The 20,674-nt window shown below is 37.9% G+C and overlaps 5 protein-coding genes across 5 annotated transcripts; all 5 read right to left on the reverse strand.

Annotated features, from left to right (window-relative positions):
* Positions 1-4,944: 4,944 nt before the first annotated feature.
* LOC6577456 (seminal metalloprotease 1) lies at positions 4,945-5,996 on the reverse strand. Its single transcript, XM_002003387.4, has one exon. It carries the CDS (start codon positions 5,963-5,965, stop codon positions 5,174-5,176), a length of 792 nt encoding a protein of 263 aa, XP_002003423.1. The 5' UTR covers positions 5,966-5,996; the 3' UTR covers positions 4,945-5,173.
* A 2,196-nt stretch (positions 5,997-8,192) lies between these two features.
* On the reverse strand, positions 8,193-9,275 carry LOC6577457 (seminal metalloprotease 1). Its single transcript, XM_002003388.4, has 2 exons — positions 9,045-9,275; positions 8,193-8,982 (listed from the first exon to the last, which is right to left on the reverse strand). Exons 1-2 carry the CDS (start codon positions 9,268-9,270, stop codon positions 8,420-8,422), a joined length of 789 nt encoding a protein of 262 aa, XP_002003424.3. The 5' UTR covers positions 9,271-9,275; the 3' UTR covers positions 8,193-8,419.
* Positions 9,276-9,839: 564 nt separating this feature from the next.
* On the reverse strand, positions 9,840-10,998 carry LOC6577458 (seminal metalloprotease 1). The gene is made up of 2 exons (XM_002003389.4): positions 10,717-10,998; positions 9,840-10,658 (listed from the first exon to the last, which is right to left on the reverse strand). The coding sequence occupies exons 1-2, from the start codon at positions 10,961-10,963 to the stop codon at positions 10,111-10,113; spliced, it is 795 nt and encodes a 264-aa protein (XP_002003425.1). The 5' UTR covers positions 10,964-10,998; the 3' UTR covers positions 9,840-10,110.
* Positions 10,999-11,239: 241 nt separating this feature from the next.
* LOC6577459 (seminal metalloprotease 1) lies at positions 11,240-12,128 on the reverse strand. Its single transcript, XM_002003390.3, has 2 exons — positions 11,881-12,128; positions 11,240-11,821 (listed from the first exon to the last, which is right to left on the reverse strand). The coding sequence occupies exons 1-2, from the start codon at positions 12,095-12,097 to the stop codon at positions 11,274-11,276; spliced, it is 765 nt and encodes a 254-aa protein (XP_002003426.3). The 5' UTR covers positions 12,098-12,128; the 3' UTR covers positions 11,240-11,273.
* An 811-nt stretch (positions 12,129-12,939) lies between these two features.
* Positions 12,940-13,888, reverse strand: LOC6577460 (seminal metalloprotease 1). The gene is made up of 2 exons (XM_002003391.3): positions 13,627-13,888; positions 12,940-13,570 (listed from the first exon to the last, which is right to left on the reverse strand). Exons 1-2 carry the CDS (start codon positions 13,871-13,873, stop codon positions 13,029-13,031), a joined length of 789 nt encoding a protein of 262 aa, XP_002003427.1. The 5' UTR covers positions 13,874-13,888; the 3' UTR covers positions 12,940-13,028.
* Between the last annotated feature and the right edge of the window lie 6,786 nt (positions 13,889-20,674).

The raw sequence follows: 20,674 nt of genomic DNA on the forward strand, positions 1-20,674 counted from the left end.
ATATATATTGCATTAATTTGAGGTAAATAATAGTAATTTATACTCTTTAATATAAAAATTGAAAAAAAAAAAAAATAAAAGAAATAAATAAATAAAATATGCAAATATATTCTTTATCTACGAGAAGGAGAAGAATTGCAACTGCCGAATGTACTTAGATAAATTATCAATATCATTATATAAATTGTAGCTTTTGGTCATCTAATAATAATTTGATGCTACCCCATTATGTATATTTATAGGATATTCAAAATGAAGTGAAGTCCCAACACCAACAACAACGACAATAACAGCAACAACAATGACTACGACTAAACAACAACAGCAAACACACACGTTTGCGGTGGGCTGCTGTGCACTTTATATTGTTGTGCCGGGCATATGAGCAGTTGATACGGACTCTGGCCAAAGGTGCTGGGTACAGGCTGTGGCCCATTTTATTTTAGCAGAGCAGCCCAGCCCAGACCAGCCCAGCCGGGAGCGGCTGCTGATGACTTAATGAGCATAATAAGCTCAGCACCAAAATTACCTTTTAAAATTAACATGATGCTCTCTAACAAAACGTGCATGCGTTGACCTGCTGCTGCTCCTGCTGCTCCTGCTGCTCCCATTGCTATTTAGACACGCAACACCCACACACACACGCACACACACACGCACACACATGGCGATTACAGTGATTATAGTGGCATAGACAAGCAGTTACATATTTAAATTAAGATTTTAATGCGCATACGAAAGGCAACCGCCGCTGCTTCTGCGACTGCGGCTGCGGCAGGTGGTTAAAGTGGGCGGCAGCAACGGCATTTAATATCAAATTAATTAGTTGGCTTTTTGATAAACTTACCGCTAAGTAGCTTAAGGTATGCTTCCATTTAATTTGATGCAATACGTTTGCTTTTTATATATATAATTCTCCAACTATTTATATTGCGGGCAATCAAAGAATTTATTCGGTTTGTGGAAAACTTTGAGCACGCAAAGGTTTGATGGGCAGCGATAAACATGAAATGCATCTAATAAAATGCAATTTATAATTTTAATTAGTCGGAAAGCTAAAACAGAGAATTAAATTGAGGAAAAGAGGCAAGATATTAAATATTTATGAAAGTTATTTGTTTTATATTACGATATTTATTCAGTTCCTGACCTTTTAAAATTAGATACCTATATTTGTATGAGGATTTACTTATTAACTGACTTATTAAAATTCTTGTTTCATTGCTTACTTTCAAATAATCAATATGATTCAACCTTAATACAAAAACTGTATTATTTTTTATGCTATAAACGAATCGTGTACTTTATAATCCCCAATAAAATATATAGTACTAGTCTATCAGCAAACTGAAAAAAACCCATACTATAGAAGTTTCATGACTCGATTTATGCCTACGTGCACATCAATGTTTAGTTCTTGGTAAATCATAAAAATACTTCAACATCGGCATAAGCAGTGCTTGATTAGCGCCCTGCTCAGCAATCCGGTCGCTGCTTATTATCGAAGCAGTCAGCTGTAGCGTATATATGAAAAATGATATCTGCTGAAGCTGCCTATCCATCAGATTTAAGTGCAAGTCAGAAGTTGATGTCGGGCTTATCGGGCGCTGACGTCGACTGCAGAGTCAGGCAGAGTCAGCGCAGCGCTCTGCACGCATCATTCGCCATTCGATGCGCTTGTCAATAACTTTTTAACGAATTTTTAAGAAGCCGCGTTGCGTATACGCCATGGGGAACGCGAACGAAAAAAATTCACTCATGTATATGCATACGACAGTATGTATATATATATGTGCGTGTGAGTGTGTGTGTGTGTATGCCTACTGCTCAGCATCATAATCAAATTAAAGCATTTTTTACGACGTCATAGTCATAAATATGAACGATGCGAAATTGTGCACAACATGGAAAAGAGCAAAGGAGCCAGGACGCCCGGTCCTTGAGCAAGTGATTTCCCATTTGCGCTAAGCCGGAACTGGTCTGGGTGTGAAAAAAAAAACGAAGGAAAATAAAATAAAATCAAATGTATAAATCATTTATGCCATGCTTTAAAATTGAATAAGCATTCGTCAGCAATAAATCGCAGTCGCAGTCGCAGCTGCCCGAGCAGCAGTCAGCAAGGAGCTGTGCTTCAGGTCATGTCCTGGACCTGAACCTGGCTCTGGCTATGGACCTGGTCCTGTGTGTGGCCGAGCGCTCGCTGCTTGGGTCACATTTGCGTGTCCGCCGCCTTTGGGAAATTGCTACAATTTGTTTCATATTTCATGTGCCGTCGCTCTGTGCGAAAATTTACCACTTTGCGGTTTTTCACCAATGCCAACAAAGCCAAAAAAAAAAAGAAAAAAAAGTTTTATTTGAATTATTATTGGCACTATGGCAAAGCCAACTGGAAATATCGCAAAGCAAAAGCCTGATTTGCATATAGAATGCAATACAAAATGCCATTTGCGTTTCTTTTTGTGGCTCTATGGCTTATAAATTGCACTGGCGATGCATACTTTTTGGGCGTGGCAATTAAGAGGCGTGACATTCGGCTGAAATATTGCATACTATTTGGCTTGAATAGGTATTAGTATGTATTTTATGCGTATCAGTGATATATTATTTATATATATATATTTATAATTCTATTTATTTTTACATATTATTATAATTATATTTAATTTATATAGAAACTATATTTAGCAAGTTTATATTAGATTTTAGACAGATACACTTTTTAATCTTAGCATTTGAGCAGTAAGTCTCGCAGTTATGCGAAAATCTATATTGACATTAAATGCAATCTATATATATATATATATATATATATATATATATATATATATATATATATATATATATATATTGCCAGCATATAAATTTTATTACACCCATTTCATAGGCTGATAAAAGTGAAATGAATGAAATGAAACCAAATGAAACACTTTTCTTTGAAATCATAAATGTTCTTGTGTAGCCCTTTTGATTTTATAATTGGTATAGTTTTCATTTAGCTGTAACTCTAAAAATAGAACCAAAAATCAAAAATTTGGCAATCGCATCAAGTGTTCAATTATAATTTAGACGCTTATAAAGTACTTAAAGCTCTTATCATTTTATGACCATATTCACTTTCTACGCTTCAAGCAAAGACACACGAAATATATTTCCCAAGGTAGCACCATTTTGAAAAGGAAATAGTTTGTGGCCTCATATATACATATATTTGTATATATTTGTGTACATATTCACCTCCACATATATTATATACCTGAGTAATAGATAGATTATCTGACAGTTTGACAAGTATGGCCGTGTCAGACGTTATGATATGTACAGTTATATAGTATAGTAGAAAAAATTAGTACAGTCTGGTTCTATATACGTTTTGGACAATTTTTATAGTTAATTTTTAAAAAATCTCATGAATATCAACAGATTTGGTTGGCCATTCTTGAGAGATCCCAAAGTTATAACCGTCAAATATGTAAGATATTTAAGTTCTATATTAGTTCCATGTGAGTGAATATATGAAACTCCAATTTGAGTAAAATATATTTTTAAATCATATAACAATGAAGCATTGTCTCTGCTCTGCTAATTTTCGAACAGTTGTTTGGGTCATGTATACAAAATATTTTCCTATCATGCGAGCATTGCACTCTGTTTAAAAAATGTATTTATGATCGTCATTTCACTCTGTCTAAAAAAAGTATTTATGATCGTCTTTTGAAGTCGTGAGTGATGTCATACATAGGTAAGCTGACTTGCAATATTGATCCATATAGATTACAGTTTATTTTTAAAACTTTCTATATATACATACTTAAATATATGTATATAAGATAGCTGATCCAATAGCAGCAAATTAGAAAAGTCTATCAGTAAAAAATACTATGCAATTTGTTGAGCTCTTTGATTGATTATATACATGTAGGTAATAATCAACTATAAATGTAGTAGATCCAAATCAGAATATATAATCTATCACTACAGAATTTTATTTGCAAATTAATATCAAGTTTACGTTTCTTAAAAAACAAATCAGAAGGAACTAAAGCTCTCTCCACGAATACGTGAATAGCGAAATTCCGGAGTCACTCGCCTCAATCGTCAAGCCAACTGATTAAAGTCCAATCGATCATTTATGACAGTAATTTAAAGACTTTGGCTATCGCATGAGTAACCCTTATTGGCACTTTATTTCACAAATATGTCCAAAAAAATTTTTTTTAGTTTATTATACATTAGTTATCTAGTTGCGGGGAAAACACATAATCTGCGCATGAGCATGGCCTATATTATTTATTACTACAGCATATTCCTTTCAATTGTGATAAACGTGGCACGTTCTCAACTATTATGCTAATTTGGGCCCAGCTTGAACAAGAACACGAACAGTGCAGGGCTGCTTTCTTAATTTCGAATGAAACAATGTGAGTGCCTAGGCGACAAGCGCTGTCAAAATGCGAGAATTGAGTGCCAATGCGAGAAGTCCGCAGACAGATAGGCAGTCAGACAGCCAAAAATGCATGCAGCTGCTACTGCTACGCCTCCTGCTCCTGCTATGGCTTCTATGGCCTCTCCTGCGGCTACTGGTGTTGCCTCGACATTTGAATCTCGCATATAAATCGCATTAGGAGCACGCAATTACAGAGTTTCGAACATGGAGCAGCACGTGGTTACGCCTAGGCACAGGCAGCTGTACATCTTTCAGATTGCAGCACAACAATTCCACGCTTAATTGAAGGTAAAATTATGCACGTGCTATGTGTGTGGGTGTGTGGGTGTGTGTGAGTGTGTGTGAGTGTGTGTGAGTGTGGCACAGATTTGCGGCCCTGACACGGCACTGTCCAAGCTTCATTTGGCCAGCCAGCCCCACTTGAGATAAGGAAAAAGCAAACGCTTATCGTCACGCGAATGGGTCGCAAAAAAAAAACAAGAGAAACTACTTAAATGCGATTATTGTTAATATATGAACTTTAATTTACGCAATGTCAGATGCGCTTTGTAAATACATTGCAAGCCAAGGATAACGAAATATGTGTAAAGATTAAAAATAATTATAGTAATAATAACGGCAGGGACTGCTTATGGAGTGGGATGGCTTGGATGGATGAGGCACAATAATATCACATTGATCTAATACTTTAAGAAGAATAATACAAAGTGGAGGCCAAGTTTTGACAGCTCATATCAAAATGGGGCACTTGTACATGATGTTGATCTTGTCCTTATCCTTGTCGCTCAGGCCCAGGCGCTGTCCGATCACAGCTGTCGGGTCGAGCGGCACAATCGTGTCCTTGCCGTTGATGGAGAAGGCGCCGGGACGATAGTGCAAGCAGCTATTGTAGTCGTAGCCCACATCGAAGTCGGTGACGACTTTATCCGAGTACTTTTGGAAATTGAACTCCTTGCCGGGCACGATGTTCTCCTCGATGACCTCGATGTAGTCATCGCGCAGCGCCGAGCTCTGCTCGTGGTAGAAGCCCAGCGCATGCATCAGCTCGTGCAGCACGGTGCCGGGCCTGAAGCAACCCTCGCCGATGGGGTATATCTCCAGGTTCATTTGCTGCTGTCCGCCGAGGTAGCCCACGGCCGTGTAGCAGCCGCCGGGCTGGGCCGTAATGCTCACATAGTCCACATCCTGTTCGTTGGCCTCACGGAAACGTATGCAGGTCGTCTCCTCGATCGTCTGCATGCCCTTCAGAATGGCCTGCCTGTGGGCGTCATCGAAGTCTGTGGAGATGCTGTACACGACCAGATTGCCGGGCCAACGTCTTGTGGTATCCAATAGACCGTTGCGACCCATGGGGCCATGCTGCAACACCTGCCGCTGTCTCTCCGTCAACTTCATGTCACCCTCCGCATAGCCCGCCGACTCCTCGGGATCGGCCCGAAGCTTCCAGGGCAACGGCATGCCCCCGCACCGCAGGAGCCGAACGGACAGGAATAACAGAAGGACTGCTCGATAGGATTGCATCTTGTTCGCGACGTTGCTAAATTCTAACTGACGCATGTGCGCCGTTCCAACTGGGCATAAATATGCGGCAATCACAAGTTGGGTCCGATGATTAGATACAGGCAATCGATTGCGCTTAGATAATGCCACTGGACACCTCTAGAAGCGAGCTTAACGAAATCGCCAATGCGATTGCCAGATTTCGAGAGGGTTTCCCCTGACTTCTCATAATAAATTATGGATTGTTGCAGGGCATGTGTTGAGTAAATGCTTAAATTTGTAATAGGTTTAATTTATTATAATTAATTAAAACTCGTTTGGACATTCTTTTAATGAATCTATTTTAAGCAAAATAGATTTAACTAAGCAACATATTCCTAACACCCAAAATCTGTCAAAGAAAACCATACTTGAAGATATGAGAACTATTTTAGGAATAGACCAGAGTAATTGATACTATAACTCTGTCTAACTCATTTTCTCTCTCTTGATGATATCAATCATATCAAGAGATAGTTCCATTAAATACTCTCTATCGATTAGCTAAAATAAAGAGCATATCTAACTTACTCTTCTTCTTTTTGGGAACTGCTCCCGTCATCTACTGGCGCCTAGGCAGCTCAGCATTGTTAATGCAAAGAGTCTTCTTTTCATTGCTCACCCACTCCCCTGCCTACGTCACGTGCAAATCAGCATTATCAATTCTATGGGTTAATTGAAATGGTATCTTTATTATCAATGGTCTGATTGGATTTTTAAGTGCTCGACAAGCTGAAATTAGATTCGACTTACTGCACACTGAATAGGATGAGTAATTTCCACGAATGTTTCTGTTATAGTCCAAGTTTCAGATACGAAAACACGCGTAATCGCCCAACTGAACAAGTGAACGATTGTCTTGAATGACCGCTTATCAGCAGCATTTACACGGCTATAAACGAGGTGAGCGGCTAGATGGAGAACAGTAGAGAGAGGGGAACACAGAAGGCCGACAAGCTGATCAGGCTCTTAGAGCGTCTCTCGCGCTTTTTGTAGTACGAGAGCCGGCGACATTATAAGAAATGACGACATCTGTCCACACACAAATCTAAATTTCTATTTTGAGCTTATCGCTCAAATTCGGATTCGAGATTTCTTAACTCGCTCTATATGAAGAGAGTAAGTAGAACGTGTCATAGTGATTGAAAGCTATAATTATATTTTAAAAGTAGTTCGATAAGAGTTTCATGTCATCTTCGATTTTTATACTCATTTGTTATTTATTTATATATATATATATATATATATATATATATATATATATATATATATATATATACTTTTTTTTTGTGTGAATGAAGCACCCTGTGCTCTATCACAGTTGCATTCTTTTAGGAGTCTTCATGAAACAGAGATCTTTATTTTTTTATTTTATTTTTATTTTTTTTTTACATATATATAGTTTTATTGCAGATAAATTGGCTGCAAGCTGGTTTGGGTGGGCGGATATTCTGTCCGCGTACCTGGTGCTGTGTCGGCCAATGAGCTCAGCAATTGTCGGCATCTAGAGGTCGGTGTGCAGGGTTTCATTTCTGACGTACCATTTGGCTCCGGTCCAAGTCCTTAGTGCTTTGTTTTGTGTGGTTTGAACTTTGTTTATGCGAGTTCTTGCAGCAGACACCCATAAAGGCATTGCATAGGTGAAGACAGGTGCCACTATTGCGTTGTATATATGCCTCTTACTTCGTAGTGACAGAGGGCTCTCGCTTCTTAGCAACCAGTCGAGTTTTTTAGTTTGAACTTGCACTTTTTGACTGAGAGATCTTTATTATTTCAGGATTTTTTAGTTGGTAGAAATACAACTAATGGATAATACATCACAATATATATATATATAGATAGAACTTTATACTACATAGTTTATATATCTGCACTATACTTGCTGGGAGCATTTATACATGATGTTCAATTTATTGATATCCCGCTGGCCCACTTGCAGTCGCTGTCCCATTTGTTTCCCGTGTGAATTTTTCGAAGGCAATGTGAACGTATTTATCACGATCTATCGAGCTCTGCTGCTGATAGAGGCCCACTGGCCGATTTTTCGCAAGACTATGTGATGTTAACTTGTTATTACTGAATTATAATGTAATAGTAGACGATAGCTGTAGCCGATAGCACTGATAATCATATCACGCAGCTCCAACTGCTGGTACAGGTGTAAGTGCAGGTGCTGCACTATCACGTGATAGCAAAAGGATTAAGCGGATTATTATTGAGCACTGCCTCATGCTCGTTGAACGGAAATTTATTAGCTGCGAAATTTATCTTTATTGCAAATATGTACAACATATACGTAGTGCATAACCAATAGATTTTATCTTATCAGCTCGATTCATTTCAGCTAACCCTATAAATTGGACTACCACAGACTTTGCGTAAACTTGACAAGAGCTAAATGGATCAAGAGCTGTGAATTTGTAATTGTGTAACGACTCACACTCTTCTTGGACAAGCTTTTCTCGGACAATTGTACATATTATTTAACTTGTTAATATCGGCCTCGCTCATTTGAAGTCGCTGTCCCATTATTAGCTCGGCGCCCTCGACCAGCGGCACAATGGTCATTTTGCCATTCTTCGAGAATGCCGTGGAGGTGTAGTGCATGACGCTGCCGTAGTCGTACTCCTCGTCGAAGTCATCCACAATCTCTTTGTCATACTTGTTGAAGTTTCTCTCTTTACCGTCTTGGATGTTCTCCTTGTCGATGCGAACGTATTCATCACGATTCCACGTACTTTGCTGATGGTAGAAGCCCAGGGCGTGCAGAAACTCATGCACAATGCTGCCTAAACGGAAGCAGCCGGTGTCCAGCGCATAATTCTGCAAATTCAACTGCTGTACCTGATTTCGGTAGCCCACGTAGGAGTAGCAACCGCCGGGCTCCGAAGTGACATTCACATAGTAAGGCTGATCGCTGGCGGCTTCCTTGAAGATTATACATGAATTCGCCTCGATTATGCGAATACCGCGAAGAATGTGATTACGATGTTCCTGATCTGGAAAGGGGAATACAAATTTCAATAAAATGCAGCTGTAAAAACTTCAAGGTAAATTTCACCAATGTTGCTATTTATGAAATAATAGACAATGCGATTGGGCCAGCGATAAGTTTTTTTGATCAACCCATTTCTGTCCTCGTTCAGGATCATATCGCCCTCTATATAGCCAGCCGTCAGCTCGGGATCGAGTTCAACTCCAGCTGCCGGTGCTTCAGGTGCTGCCGGTGCTGCATAGCAGCTCTTCATCAATGCAAGGATTATAAATATTTTAAGAATGTTCCACATGTTCACAACTGGATGCATTGTTAGCGACTGTTTCGTTATTTTTCCCACGCCTTTATAAATGGACTGAGAACCTTATTAACCCTTCATTTATGGCATTCATTAGGCAATTCGAAATTTACAGCTAATTTTTAGTTGGAAATAGCATAATCTAATCGAAAATAAATATCATTGGAAGCGTTTATGATCATTTTAAAGTACTTAATGAAATAATATTTTGAATTTGACTATAAGTTATCGTTAGCTATATTATTAAATGAAGAAGTTTTTGTAATAGCTCACAGTAGGCAAACGCGTCACCACAATATGGAAATTGCATCAATCAAATAAATCAATCAAATGTTTGTTAACGTTTTAAAAACTCAAGCTTCAAGATTGTTTGGTTTTTCTTTTATTATTCTTTTGTCGTGCGAAAGTTAGCGAAATGAAAACATCTGTCCCATTCACATATACATATCGAAATCAAAGTTCTATTTTGGGCTTATCATTCAAATTCAACATCGAGATTTGTTAACGTGTTATAGCTATTGAAAGTAGGTCGATAACGCATTCAGATTTTTATACTCATTTACTTTTTTTTTTTTTTTTTTGGTTTATTAAGTGTAGAAACTGTACAATCAGATATAGTACTTTAACAATACATATATATATACATAAAATTAGAGCCAAAATACTCATTTACTATAATTTTTTGTTGGGCATATGAAGCACCCTGTGCTCTACTGCAGTTGCATTCTTTTAGGAGTCATCTTCATGATGACCTGCTTTCAGAATTGTTTAGTTGCTAGGAATTACGGCTAATGGATTATACATCACAATATATGATCTCTATACTATATAGCACTATACTTGCTGGGGGCATTTGTACATCATGTTCAATTTATTGATATCCCACTGGCTCATTTGCAGTCGCTGACCCATTTGCTTCTCGGCGCCCTCTTTGAAGGGAACAATTGTCATTTCGCCGTTCTTGGAGAAGCCGTAGGGCGAGTAGTGCAGCACGCTACCATAGTCGTACTCCTGATCGAAATTATCCACTTTATCGTTGTCGAATTTTTCGAAGTTGTGCTCCTTGCCTTCCTCAATATTTTCAAAGGCTATGCGAACGTATTCATCACGATCCGCCGAGCTCTGCTCATGATAGAAGCCCAAAGCATGCAGCATTTCGTGCATTATGGTGCCCATACGATAGCAGCCTTCGTCCAGCGGATAACTCTCCAGATTCATTTGCTGCACACGATTTTGGAAGCCAACAGCTGTAAAGCAGCCGCCCGGCTCTGAGGTTATATTCACGTAGTATTTCTGGTCCTGGGTGACTTCCTGGAAGGTCAGACAGGAGCTTGCCTCGATTTTTCGCAAGCCCACTAGAATCTGCTCGCGATGTGGCTGATCTGAGTTATGATGTTGGTTTATTATTACTAGATTATCGCCTGATAAAGCGCCACCTACCGATATTGTTGTTAATGTAATAGTAGACAGTCCGATTGGGCCAGCGATAGTTATCTGAGCGCAGTCCATTTCGCTGCTCTGCACTGATAATCATATCACCTTCGCTAAAGCCAGCTGTCAACTCCGGGTCGACTTCTGTGCGAGCTGCAGGTACAGGTGCAAGTGCAGGTGCAGGCGCTGCACCGATATCCAGTGACAGCAAAAGGATTAAGCGGACTATTATCAAGAACCGGCTCATGCTACTCATGCTCGCTGAACGGACGTGGGTGCAATGAATAACAGAGGCGACGATATCACTCGCTTTGCTTTGGAATTTAATAACCTCGTAGTTTATCTTTATAGCGAATATTTATAATGTGTATTTACCGCAAAGCCCATAGACCATAGTTAGATTTTATCTAATCAGTTCGATTCGATTTGACCATATGCATTGGACTAGTCGCAGACTCTGCAACCCGCGCAGACTTCATTCGCGTACGTCTCTCGCAACTAGTAACTTCGCTATCGCAATGAAACACGTTTCTTCATCAATTTAGCGTATGTAATTCTGAAACAGCTCAAACTTTTCTGGGACACCTATACATGGTATTCAATTTATTAATATCGGCATCGCTCATTTGAAGTCGCTGTCCCATTATTTCCTCGGCGCCCTCGACCAGCGGCACAATGGTCATTTTGCCATTCTTCGAAAATGCGGTGGAGCTGTAGTGCATGACGCTGCCGTAGTCGTACTCCTCGTCGAAATTGTCCACTGTCTCGTTGTCGTACTTATTGAAGTTGTGCTCCATGCCGTCTTGGATGTTCTCCTCGTCGATGCGAACGTATTCATCACGATTCCACGTGCTTTGCTGATGGTAGAAGCCCAATGCGTGAAGAAACTCATGCACAATCGTACCCAAGCGGAAGCAACCGGTGTCCAGCGCATAATTCTGCAAATTCAATTGTTGTACGCGGTTTAGGTAGCCCACGTAGGAGTAGCAACCGCCGGGCTCCGAAGTGACATTCACATAGTAAGGCTGATCGCTGGTTGCTTCCTTGAAGATGAGACACGAATTCGCCTCGAGAATGCGAATGCCGCGAAGAATGTGATTACGATGTTCCTGATCTGGAAAAGGGAATAGAAATTACAATAAAATGCAGCTGCAACTTCAAAATAAATCTCACCAATGTAGCTATTTATGAAATAGTAGACAATACGATTGGGCCAGCGATAAGTTTCATCGATCATTCCATTTCTGTCTTCGTTCATGATCATATCACCTTCGAAATAGCCAGCCGTCAGCTCGGGATCGGTCTCCACACGATCTGATGTGACTGCAGGAGCTGCAGAGCAGCTCTTCATCAGCACAAGTAGTAGAAATATTTTAGGAAAGCTCCTCATGTTGACAGCTGAATGGATTGGTAGCGACTGTTGCGACATTTTATTTGCGCACCACTTCAGAAGCATGTTTTACACATCATTAATAGCGCCTCATTTATGGCATTCATTAAGAAATTTGAAATTTACAACTTAGGGCAGGGGCTTATCTAATCGAGAATCAAATGGCATTAAAGACTCGCACCGAGATATAGACTTGCGGGAGAAACCGTCTATAATTATTGGGAAGTATCCACAAACAAATACTAAATTTGTGTATATATTTATGAATATTAAAAGTTTGCAAATATTTATTTCTGATAGAATCATATTAATATATTTTATTATATGTCCATATGCACGCTGCTCACTTTAATTTAATCATTTTGCCAAACTGAAGTAAGTATGGCATGAATCGAACATTTGAATTTCTGAGATAGCTTCTTATCTATACCTATTGAAAATGCGAAACGTGGGTAATGGTTTAGATAAAGTGTATATAACAGGCGAAAGGAAGCGAGGCTGATCTCATAAAGCCTATACATATATAACTTTATTTCGATCAAGACATTAAGGTTAGTCGATATATATAAAAAACTGACGTAGACGTGGGGTGAAAATATCATCTATCCATATCTATAAATCTGTAGAATTATAGACCAGTTTTCTTTAGTATCATATTTGATTTTATTTATTTTTTATTATTTTAATTTTTGTTCTTTTTTTTTACCGTATTTAAAAATTCCTTAGTTTCCGCTTTCATTTTTATTTTCGACTCATCAACTGCATCTATTTGCAGTTTGTTAAGTTTGGGGGTCCAATTCATTTATTATTATTATTTATTATTTTTAATTTAATATATTTATTTTTTTTTATTTTTTCTTTTTTTGGTCATCTGGTAACTGACATAATTTGTTTCCATGAATCAATATAGCTCATGTAACTGTGCAAGGACTCAAACTTTTCTGTGACACTTATACATAGCATTCAATTTTCTAATATCAGCCCAGCTTAATTCTAGTCGGTTTCCGATTAACTTCTCGTAGCCCGCGATCAACGGCACAATGGTCGGCTTGCCATTCTTGGAGAATCCCATGGAGTTGTAGTGCATGATGCTGCCGTAGTCATATCCCTCGCCGAAATTGTCCACTTCGGTTTTGTTGTACTTGTCGAAGTTGTATTCCATGCCCTCTTCTATGTTCTCAAAGTTGATGCGAATGTATTCATCACGATTCCACGTACTTTGCTGATGGTAAAATCCCAAGGCATGTAAAAACTCATGCATAACAGTGCCCAGACGGAAGCAGCGTGGCTTAGACTTCTGTAAATTCAGCCGTTGTACACTGTTTTGGAAGCCCACTGCGGAGTTACAGCCCACCCCGTCCGAAGTGACATTTACATAGTAAGGCTGATCAGGGGAGGCCTCCTTGAAGATGAGACAGGAATTCGCCTCCAGAGTCTGAATGCCGCGAAGAATGGCATTACGTTGTTCCGGATCTGGAAAAGTGAATACAAATTACAATACAATTCATGAACTTGAAAATAAAACTCACCAAAGTCGCTATTTATATAATAGTAGACAATACCGTTGGGCCAGCGAAAAGTTTCATCGATCAATCCATTTCTGCCCTCGTTCAGGATCATATCGCCCTCGAAATAGCCACCTATCAACTCGGGATCGGTTTCATCAGGAACTGCAGGTGCTGCTGAGCAGCCTTTCATCAACGCAAGTACTAGACATATTTTAGGAAAGCTCCACATGTTCTCAATTGGATGCATTGGCAGCGACTGTTGCGGCATTTCTCCTCACGCCTCTTATAAGCGGGCTGAGAGCATCCATTTGTGACATTTAATAAGTTATTCGGAATTTGCAACAAAACTTAAAACAAAATTGTGTAAGGAAACAACTACGATTATTGTAAAGTTAATTTAATAAATATTTTTAATTTGATTTTAGAATATCTTTTGCTTCATTATTAGCTGAAGGAATGTTTGCAGTATCAATAAATTCTATTTTATTATCCGTAGGCACACGTAGCTCACTTTAAACTAATAATTTTATTATTATTGCAGTAATTATGACAGGAATTTTCCATTTGAAATGCGTCGATAACTTTATCAATATCAGAACATTTTCTTGGCATAGCTTCTTTTGCAAAAGCAATTGACTTTACTTGACAAGTTTGTGGAAATTTATTTGTCATATATAGAGCTTAAAATATCAATTGAAAATTGTTGGATATCTAAATTGAAAGAAATAAACTAATTATACATACAAACAAACAAATATTTATATTTAAAACAAATATTTAAATTTTAAAAAAAAAAATACAATATTTTAATTCTAATTTAATTTACCTGAACCAATTTCAAATAATATGTGAGCAAATATAAGCAGCTTAAAATTTGTTTTTTTTTTTTTATTATAAAAGTATTATATATAAAAATCATTTAATAATTCTACTTTTGTTTAATAATATAGTATTGCCTTTGATAAGTTCAAGTCAATAAATAAAGCAAATATATTGTTTTTAACTATAGATGGGATTCGTACATTATTATAAAGTTAAGTAATCTCGAAATTAAATGAATGCCAAATCAAATATGTTCATCTGAAATATTTCCTTTCTCCATGCTTTGCCCATATTACTGTGTGAGTTACCTGCTGCCTGCGTGACCTTTTATCAGTTGCCTTGTCACAATCAGTTGCCAAAATAAATCTGAGCATAAACGACAGCGACGCAGAGTGTATTTAATTACATTTGTCAACACAATAAACGGATTAAGTCAGGCGCTCAGTCACGGATGGAGAACTGAAAGCGGGTGACTAAATGACAATATGGCAATGAAATTTATCATCATTAAGTTGACTAAATGTGAAAAGAACTTTCGCCCACCTTGGGGAATGTGTCACATGGAAATTGTAAAAGACATTAGCGTGTAGTTATATTATGGAATATTATATGGCTGCATTTGGTATATGTATTACATACATATAATTGCTTTATGAATATTGGGAGATATACGAACAAGTCTATTTAATAGGGCTAAATCACGTTTGCATTGCGGTTTTCCTTTTTGGGGTGCTCATCGACGGTTGACTGTAAATTATATATGCAATTTTACCAAGAAAATATTCGTCACTGATTCACAGACTTTATGATTTGAAAGAAGACAGATAATGATAGAGAGAGAAAGAGAGAGAGAGAGAGAGAGAGAGAGAGAGAAAAGAGGTGATTGAGAGGCGGAAGCTCAATCATGAAGCTGGTTTTACGAATTCGCTTCAATCGGGTTCATTCAATCAGCCAGCTTAGTAAAAAGATTTTAAGTTAAGCTAACCAGCTTTAATGGGAAACTAATATGTTTGAAGTACAAATGAATTAAAATGAATAGAATTCAGATTTGGTGGCATTTAAATTTGCATTTGCATTTGCAATTGGAAGCAACAGGAATCAAGTGTCTCCTCTCGCCAACAACTGAATTTTGTGATTCCTGCTGACTGTTAATCCGCAAAACAAAAAGCTTTGCAGCGCAGCCGGTAAAGGAAATGTTCGCATTTGGCTTTGCTTTGCCTGGCACTAAAAATTGAATATTTAGTGGTCGTAATTAAAAATTAGCGCACCAGCAGCAAAGCAAAGCAAAGCCAACAGCCAAGAGCTGAAAACTGAAAGCTGAAAGTAATGCCCATGGCCATAATACCCGCACGAGCTTGTTATCTGTGCGACTCTCTCTCACTCTCTCTCTCTATCTCTCTCTCTCTCTCTCTCTCTCTCTCTCTCACTCTATCTCTCTTTGTGTGTGTCGTTCTGGGTGTTATATGCACCTGACTCGTATATGCGCGTATATTTGGCTTTAATGGCAACCGCCAACTTGCTGCAACACACACATACACATATATATAAAACGGAAGTCGTAAGCATTTAATTTATGCAGGCAATGCATTTGCGTTTTTAGTTACAACTAAAGATGGCCAACAGGATGGGCAACCGGATAGCTGTAAAGTCACAGTGGCAAAAGACAAGAGAGAAAAGCACTGCAAGTGCTTTGACTCAGATACTCTAACATGTTAAGAGAAGAGGAATATATTATATTTATATTTGTATAAGAATATGGATATAGATAAAGCAGTTATATTGCTCGGTTATAGGTTAAACTTTTATGATAAGGTAAGGTAGCACGAGCTGCTTCCAATCTCCAATCTCTCTCAAAGGACTAGGAAAAATAATAAATAATTCATAGAGATCATAAACATTCGTAAAAATTAACAAACAATTTTTAATGAGTATTATAATGCTAAGATATTTTTTTCTGTACACTTAAGTAAGTAGATAATCAATGAATTTAAAAAATAAAACTAAATAACTAAATATAGTAATATCTTAAAGAACTTTCGCTGACCAATTTAAATGCTGAAACACAATCTCCAGCAAAGCACAATCTAAGTGCATTCAAGACTTTTTAGTGTTGTGCGTGGTCTTAATATATATTTTGAAAATAATATAAATGGAATTTAATGAGTTGAGGTGGATGATAGGCGAGCGCCTGGCCATCAACTATTACCCAAGAGCAGTAAAAAAGTCTGCGCGTTGGCCAAGTTTTTGTGTGCTGCTGCTGTTGGCTTTTACTCGAGACTCGAGACTCCAGACTCGAGACGATTCGTTGCCAGCTCTGTGCTGCTGATGATCGTTCTAATTTTATGACATTCTATTTTCATGCATAGGCAAAGTAAAGTGTGTGGGTGTGTGTGTATTGTGGGTGTGCGTGTGTGTGTGAGAGAGTGCAGGCATAGCCATTTCATAGTCAGACATGAATGCTGCGCTTTGTTGCTGTGCTACGCCTTTGTTTGTATTGCCCTCAGGGGTAAAGTTTTTAGGATAATAACTTCCTGCGACTTTACGAGCCAAGCAAAAGCCAAAACCCAGCAGCACAAGCAACCAGCAACAACAACAACAATCACAACAGCAGCAGCAGCCAAGGGGAAATGTGAATACTCAAGTCGGTGAGCGCAGTGCATATGAACAAAATATCTTGGAACCACACTTAAAGCGCACTTAGCGAACAACCATCTCAATGACACAAGATGCAAACATTGTTCTTGGCCAACAATTAATCTTGATATAAGCTTGAACTTGAATGAGGCACTGAGCTTTTAAGCAACCAAAAACTTTAAGCTGCCAGCACATTTCATGTATTTTGTTTTAATATTAAACAAATTTAAAAGACGTTTTAAATACCTAAAGCTTAAACACAGCACATGAATTTAAAGAAACTTTTATACGCTTAAAAGCTGTATCTGAATTTAAAGCTTTTATATTCCCTTTGAGATATTCTGAGAAAGCTTTGACACCAGTACAGTAAATCTAATGAAAGCTTTTAGTATATACCCAATAAAATCTACAAATTAACTATAGACTATATATAAGGTAAATACTGATAAAATATTTAAAAAGCTTAATTCTATAAAAAAAAAAAGGGCACTGAAAACTTAAAGCTCGATTAACTTGTGTTTGTAGCTAATGTCATTCGCATACAAAGCTAAGGCAAATGCCAAGAAATCAGCACATTAACACGATGGAAGCGAGAAACTCTTAGAGATTCGCACCCGGGAAAGCCGCATAAACTTTTGACGTTGAGGAAGACCGCAAGGACAAGCAGCAGGCGAGGGCGGTGCGAGGTGAGGATTGAAGACGCAGAGATGCTACTACATCCATGACTCTGGGCATAATCTCAGACATAATTACACACAGACAAGCAGACAGGCGGACAGGCAGGCGGACAAACAGGCAGACAGACAGAGCCTGACAAATGCAGTCTCACATGAATGGGGCTGCCTGCCGGCTGGTTACATTTTTGCTTTCTATCTTTCTGCGATTTATTTGTTGTAGCTGCTTTTTCAGTTCCAGCGAAAGTTACATTAATGTCGGCCTTAAAGGTGCCACAGGTTGGGCGCGGTCGCAGTGTGACTTACACGTTAAGTGCAATTCGTTTCGAAACTTTGCGTCAAGCAACTGTTAAAAGTGCATTTAAAATTAATTAAGCATACGACGTGTTGTCTGTGCGACTAGACAACCTGTCAAATAAGTGTGAGCCACAGCTCAAATACTCTCTAATAGATGGTACGAAATGCAATACATATGCACTTAACATCTTATAAGCATGCAAAGGATAATTGTTAAGAATATGCTCAGCAAGTGATACACAAATTATCAATGACGACTATTAATGGGATTTAGTTTACCTGTTTATACACTGCGCGTCATCAGGTTAGCGCCCCCCTTTACACTCAACCTCAAAGCTAAATAAAATCTAAACCAGCAGAGCTCCAGCTTTGAAATTTTTTTACATTATACTCCATTTATTTCTCTATAAAATACAAAAAGAATGGCTACTGTAACAATAAGGATTATTTTTTAATATTTTTTTTTTGTAAAATGTACAAAAAACATGTAACAAAATTTTGGTCATCAGATTAGCGCCCCCTGCGCTAAATTCAATTTATTTAAGTTAATTACCAAAAATAACACCTGTATTTTAAGCTATTGTTATTTTTAAGTAATATTAGTAGTGCGTAGTGCCGTTTTTTGTTTGAAATTACTTTAAAAATTCGATTAGGAATGGAATTATAAAGTTGTTCAATATTATTCAAGGATATGGTTGATTAAGCGTGTTCAGTACCTTCGATTAACTCTGTCTTTGCACTATAATGCTTTCCGGACTCATATACTTTCCTGACCAACCATCCCCAAACGTTTCCAATGATATTAAGGTCGAGTGAGTATGGTGGCCACTCCATGAGATCAATTTTTTGGCCCTGAATCCAGGACTTCAGGGATCGGGCGTTCTGAATTGGGGCATTATCATGCTGGAAAATCTAATGCCGGTTTTCAGACAGGTTATAGAAATGCGGAACAGCAGTTTTAAACACGATGTTATAGTCCTATGCGTTCATGCGCGATGTCAAAAATTGAAGCTTACAAGCGCTGTAGTAAGATATTGCACCCTACATCAATGCCACACCACCCCCCCGCCGCAGCGGCTTGGAAACCGTTCCAAATAATGTTCTTCTATGAGTAGGTCATGGATATAATAATTATAGCCATCAGTTCCTTCCAAATTCAATTTTTATCATCAGAAAAGCCAACATGCTGCCATTGGATAGACCACGTCATGTTCGCCCGGCCAAAATTAATGCGTATTTCTTTTCTCAGCATATCGACTGGTGACTTTTTTTTTACATTCTGTTTCTTTAAGTAATTAACTTTCTTAATTGCTCTTTAGACCGTTGATAAGCTCGTCTTAACACTGATTTTAACCCTAATCTTGGTGGTCGATTCGTGGGAATTCGAAGCTTCTCGAACTAATGCTCTTCTATTTCCTTCTGAAATCACTTGATTATTGCCGCTTATATAGTTTTTTCCATAGTTTTCCCTATTTGTAAGAAAATTGCCACTTAGTTTTGTGTTTTTTCCTGATTTTTCAGCAATTTTATGGTTGCATAGTCTAGATTCAAAGTATGCCTCAATCTTTGATTTTCAACCAAAGATAAAACTGTTTCTTTACCCATACTATAAATATATTGAATACTTTAAGCTTCACAAAAAATTTGGTGAGTGTAATTGCCAAAATAAGCAAGATAATTACAATTGCATTTGGGGGCGCTAATCTGATGACGCAAAATAAGTGCACACATTTTTTGCGAAAATACAGAAGAATAGAAAATAAAACATAACGGGTTTTCACTCGCGGTTTTTTTTGGTATGAGAGACATCTCATATGATGATAATGAAATAAACAAAAAACCAAGAAGTTGCGTGCAATAGGCAAAGAGAAAAACGTAAAAGAAAATGAGTGTAAGGGGGGGCGCTAACCTGATGACGCGAAGTGTATATACATATATTACAAAATATATTCACATATCTAAGAAAAATATTCGCAGCCTAATCAGTATTTAATTTTTAATATATTTCTCTGCTATATATATATAAAAATATATATATATAGCTTTATATATATATATATAGCTTTATACATAAGAAATACCAAAAATATTAAATTAATAAAATTGTAAAACTATGCAGCTAATGGAGTTTGCAATTAAAACTTTTGCAGACGCATAATTTGATTTAACGCCTGACTTTGACTCTCTCTCTCTCTCTCTCTCACTCTCTTCTCCTTTCTTTCTCTCTCTCTCTTTCTCTTTGTCTGTCTAGTTTTCACACTCCATTTCTCTTTCGTTCTTTCTCTATCTCTCCCTCTTCCTCTCTAGCTATTTTACTCATGGTGTCTCTGCAATCAAATCAAAATGCCAAGTTAAATGAAGCCAAAAGTTTCAATGTATGTGCAGCATTTTGAAGCATTGCTTCACACACACACACGCACATATTTGCGCCCACTGTCTGCCATCCATTTGGAATTCTGTGGCCTCAGGCCGCTTAATACGCGGCTTCTAAAACTTTAGGCACAATATCGCTAATGATAATTACAAGCTAAAACTTTTGCAACATTTGCTAGTCCTTTGCTACTTGCCACGACCCACACACACAAACATACATACGTGTGTTTGTTTGTTTTCCAGTTGGCAACACCAAAGCATAAATATAA

The sequence above is a fragment of the Drosophila mojavensis genome, unplaced genomic scaffold (genome assembly GCF_018153725.1).
Source record: "Drosophila mojavensis isolate 15081-1352.22 unplaced genomic scaffold, ASM1815372v1 contig_36, whole genome shotgun sequence".
NCBI classification, from domain to species: domain Eukaryota; kingdom Metazoa; phylum Arthropoda; class Insecta; order Diptera; family Drosophilidae; genus Drosophila; species Drosophila mojavensis.